The following is a 5,000-nucleotide window of genomic DNA, read 5'->3' as shown; positions in this document are numbered from 1 at the left end:
CCTCGTGACCGGTTCCCATTTAGCCTCGGAAAGAAATGTAATTTTCTATATTTAAACGGTAAATAATGCCAAATATTATTGCGTCGTAAAAAATGTAATTAATGAACAAAGTGTTATCTTTAAATATGTTTTTTAGCAGAAAAAGCTCCCAGAAAACCTTTCACCTGAAGAGAAGAGATTCCTGGACAGACTTGTGACCTTAGGCAAGCGGAGAGGACTTCACCTGTCTAAAGAAATACAAGAGGTGATGCAACACGCGCTTATGATTTCACTTTTGAGCATAAACACTGCAGCTATACTACATTAAAGACTTGTTGATAATCTCTTAAGTCAAAGCAGAGGCCGGTCTTTGATTATTGGGCCACAAACTATAATTTTACAATAATGTCACGTTCTGGAAAACCTTATTTTTCTTCTTTCTCCCAAAGGAAATAAAAAGAACCTACAAGCTCATAAGTGAACTCTCCATCGAGTTTAACAAGAATCTGAACGAGGACAATACGTTCCTTGTCTTTTCTGAGCATGAATTGGGTGAGCTGATTATTGAAATGATATTTCTGCACATGCATTGATGTGATTTCATTGATGCCGTTGCCCCCTGCTGTGAAGGCGGGCTCGCCGACAGCTTTCTGAGTGGACTGGACAAGGCGGCAGACGGCCGCTACAAAGTCACACTCGAGTATCCGCACTACCACCCTCTGATGAAGAGGTGCCACAACCCGGAGAGCAGGAGGAAGATGGAGACGGCTTTTCACAGCAGGTGTAAAGAGGTAACTGGAGTCTAATGATAATAACAATAATAATAATAATAATGTACACTTTATTGACCCCCGTGGGGACATTCTCCTTAGTTATTAAGGAGCAGTGGGCTGTGGGGAGCAACTGGGGGTTCAGTGCCTTGCTCAAGGACACTTCAACATGCAACTATGGGGAGAGAGCGGGGATGGAACCGGGGACCTTGTGCCCCGATCCGTGTGTGTCACACAGGACCTGGTTTTAACTCCAGTTGACGCACCTGCAGCAAGAATGTCGCTTATACTTCTGTTACGATGCTTTTTAAAGTTGTAATCCTTAAGATTCAAACCCCCCCCCCCCACCCCCCCCTTTTTGATTGTAGCCGTTCAATGTGGTTTGCATTCAGTCGTTTCATCTCCGTGTGGTCGTCATGGCGATGTGGAGTCCGACATTCAAATTGCCTACTTGCGCGTAGGGAAGTGATGGATGCACGTAATCCGGCGTTACTATTTTGTAATCTGATCTCATTGATATCAGCTTTTTATTAGCTGTATTAAATTACTGCTAATGCAAAATGCTTCGCTGCAACATTAAAAGCATTCAACTGGTGAAACAGGAAGTGCCTTCTTCTGGGAAGCAGGACACCATCTATCGGACCGGGATTGGTCAGAATTTATTCATTTAATTGTAATTTCTTTATACAGTAGATCACTTAAATATTGCCTTCCTTATTAAAAGGAGGCTGCTGTGTAAACAGAGTCCTGTTTCTAAGAAGAAGCTGCTCATCGGTGTCTGTTACCGTCGGGGAATCCTGGGCTGCTGTCACGGAGACAAATGAATGACTTCCCCCTTTCCCTTGACCTCAATGGAAAAGGTCACGAGGGTCAGGGAAAGATACGGAGGAGACTGTGGATATTATCCGTATTATCTCCTTTTTTCCTTTTGTGAAAGCATGGTCCAGTGTTCCCTACGCTAAAGGAGATAGGAAAGGAAGTATTGAAGCACTTTTTTCCCCGAGCATGTTCTTAATTCGACCGGCTCTTATCGTGCCACTCGGATACCTCCGGGTCATGTCACTGAGTGAGGAACCTTCCTCCACATAGCAGACTATTGCAGTATATTACACCACCTGCACACATCTGTTCTTCTTATTTCTTCTTCTTTGTCTCTTCAGGTGAACACAGCGATCCTCGAAGAGTTGATCCAGCTGAAGGCGAAGGCCGCGGACTTACTCGGTTACAGTTGCCACGCGAACTTTGTGCTGGAGATTAACATGGCCGAGAATGCAAGCAAAGTGTCTGACTTTTTAGGTACGACACCTTTGACATGGCACACACACACACACACACACACACACATGCAACGCGTCTGCAAGTCAAAATGAAGAACAAAGAACTAGAATAACCACAAGAGTGAATACAATCTATGGCTCAGGATCAAGGTCATGCTTCACAAAGTGGGGAAAGGGACCGAATGACCGGTATCTTGTCATTGAAGGAAAATCTTTATATTGAAACATTGATTGACATTTAACACACTCCTCCCCCCTTTCTACAGACACATTCTATGAAACCCTGAAGCCCGTTGGCATCAAGGAGAGGAAATACATTCTGGCCCTGAAGAAGCGGGAGTGCTCCATGATGGGCCTCCCGTTCGACGGGCGCATCAACGCCTGGGACTTGCCCTACTACATGAACCAGGTGGAGCAGTGCAAGTTCGCCGTGAACAAGGACAAACTGATCGAGTACTTCCCGCTGGACGTGGTGACCGAAGGGCTGTTTGGCATCTACCAGGAGCTGCTGGGCCTCACGTACACGGAGGTGGAGCGCGCCCACGTGTGGCACGAACACGTGGCGCTCTATTCTGCCCGGGACACGGAGACGGGCGAGGAGATCGGACAGTTCTACCTGGACTTGCACCCGAGGTAGGGAACCTGCCCCCTTTTACCTGGACTTGCATCCGAGGTAGGGAACCTGCCCCCTTTTACCTGGACTTGCATCCGAGGTAGGGAACGTGCCCCTTTTACCTGGACTTGCACCCGAGGTAGGGAACCTGCCCCCTTTTACCTGGACTTGCATCCGAGGTAGGGAACCTGCCCCCTTTTACCTGGACTTGCACCCGAGGTAGGGAACCTGCCCCCTTTTACCTGGACTTGCATCCGAGGTAGGGAACGTGCCCCTTTTACCTGGACTTGCACCCGAGGTAGGGAACCTGCCCCCTTTTACCTGGACTTGCATCCGAGGTAGGGAACGTGCCCCTTTTACCTGGACTTGCACTCGAGGTAGGGAACCTGCACCTTTTCCCTAGACTTGCACTCGAGGTAGGGAACCTGCACCTTTTCCCTAGACTTGCACCCGAGGTAGGGAACGTGCCCCCTTTTACCTGGACTTGTATCCGAGGTAGGGAACCTGCCCCCTTTTACCTGGACTTTCATCCGAGGTAGGGAACGTGCCCCTTTTACCTGGACTTGCACTCGAGGTAGGGAACCTGCCCCCTTTTACCTGGACTTGCATCCGAGGTAGGGAACCTGCACCTTTTCCCTAGACTTGCATCCGAGGTAGGGAACGTGCCCCTTTTACCTGGACTTGCACTCGAGGTAGGGAACCTGCACCTTTTCCCTAGACTTGCACTCGAGGTAGGGAACCTGCACCTTTTCCCTAGACTTGCACCCGAGGTAGGGAACGTGCCCCTTTTACCTGGACTTTCACCCGAGGTAGGGAACGTGCCCCTTTTACCTGGACTTTCACCCGAGGTAGGGAACGTGCCCCTTTTACCTGGACTTGCACCCGAGGTAGGGAACGTGACCCTTTTACCTGGACTTGCACCCGAGGTAGGGAACGTACACCTTTTACCTGGACTTGTATCCGAGGTGGGGAACGTGCCTCAGTAATAAAAAATTGGGGAGGGGGGGGTTCTTGGTTTATTACGTCTTTAGAATGTCAGGAGTAAAAAATTAAATAAAACTGCAAATCCCAAAAGCTTTTTTTAAAACTGCAACTAAGGAATGTTTTGGGATTTTAGCTTCAAAATTTGAATTCATCAAAATAGCTGCACATATTTTGTTCTTTTTATTTTCTGTGAATACATTAAGCGGAGACACTGTGCAGGTGAATGCATGCTGATGCATGTAATGGGATAGTCTGAAAGAAGAGATGTTATGCCCAAAATCTCAGGATTGACTGGTGCCATTAATAAAAAAACACACACACACACACACACACACAACGTCTTGCCGGCCTGAATCATTTTAATGGAGTCAACCGTTTAACCGCCATCCCAGTCAACGGTAACGTTCTCTTCCAGGGAAGGGAAGTTCGGCCACGCCGCCTGCTTCGGGCTCCAGCCCGGCTGCAAGGGACCCGACGGAGAGCGCCGGCTTCCTGTGGCGGCTATGGTGGCGAACTTTACCAAGCCCCGAAAAGGTTGCCCCTCTCTCCTCCAACACCACGAAGTGGAGACCTACTTCCACGAGTTTGGTCACGTGATGCACGAGCTCTGTTCCAAGGTATGGGCCGCGAGCCCAATGCGCACCGTCGGCGGTTCCTTCACGTTTTGGATCCCAACCTTTTTTTTCTCTTTTCTTTCTTCTCCCCCGTGTCGGTGTCAGACCACTTTCTCAGAATTCAGTGGCACCCTGGTGGAGACGGACTTTGTGGAGGTGCCTTCTCAGATGCTGGAGAACTGGGTTTGGGAGAAGGAGCCTCTGAGAAGAATGTCTCGCCACTACAAGGACGGCAGCCCGATCCCGGACCACCTGCTCGACAAACTGATCGCGTCCAGAGTCGCCAACACTGGTCGGACACATTTAGAGCAATAAATAATAAATATATATATGCATGTACATCTTCTGTGTGGAGTTTGCATGTTCTCCCCGTGGCAGCGTGGGTTCTCTCCGGGCTCTCCGGCTTCCTCCCACAGTCCAAAGACATGCTGCAGGTTAATTGATCTCTAAATGTCCCATAGGTGTGAATGTGAGAGTGAATGGTTGTATGTCCCTACATGTGCCCTCGATGGACTGGCGGCCTGTCCAGGGTGTCCCCTGCCTTCGCCCTATGTCAGCTGGGATAGGCTCCAGCGCCCCGCGACCCTAATGAGGATAAGCGGTATTGAAAATGGATGGATGGATGGATGGATGGATGCATGTACATAATTCAAGAGTCCCGGCTGACTCGTCTATCCTCTTCAGGACTGATGAACCTGCGCCAGGTGGTCCTCGGTAAAGTGGACCAGTCGCTCCACACCAGCCGGCGTGCAGACACAGCAGA

General features: G+C 49.2%; 1 protein-coding gene across 1 annotated transcript in view; it reads left to right on the top strand.

The window, feature by feature from the left end:
• Positions 1-5,000, top strand: part of LOC117740679 (thimet oligopeptidase-like) — a 70,281-nt gene that overhangs the window by 1,851 nt on the left and 63,430 nt on the right. The window contains exons 5-12 of the mRNA XM_034547209.1: positions 137-244; positions 429-531; positions 610-770; positions 1,910-2,045; positions 2,293-2,659; positions 4,039-4,240; positions 4,343-4,529; positions 4,922-4,995. Coding sequence (XP_034403100.1) covers positions 137-244; positions 429-531; positions 610-770; positions 1,910-2,045; positions 2,293-2,659; positions 4,039-4,240; positions 4,343-4,529; positions 4,922-4,995 — 1,338 coding nt within the window. The remainder of the gene's footprint in view (positions 1-136; positions 245-428; positions 532-609; positions 771-1,909; positions 2,046-2,292; positions 2,660-4,038; positions 4,241-4,342; positions 4,530-4,921; positions 4,996-5,000) is intronic.

This window comes from Cyclopterus lumpus, chromosome 12 (genome assembly GCF_009769545.1).
Source record: "Cyclopterus lumpus isolate fCycLum1 chromosome 12, fCycLum1.pri, whole genome shotgun sequence".
NCBI classification, from domain to species: domain Eukaryota; kingdom Metazoa; phylum Chordata; class Actinopteri; order Perciformes; family Cyclopteridae; genus Cyclopterus; species Cyclopterus lumpus.
This window is presented reverse-complemented; position numbering and strand designations above follow the sequence as displayed.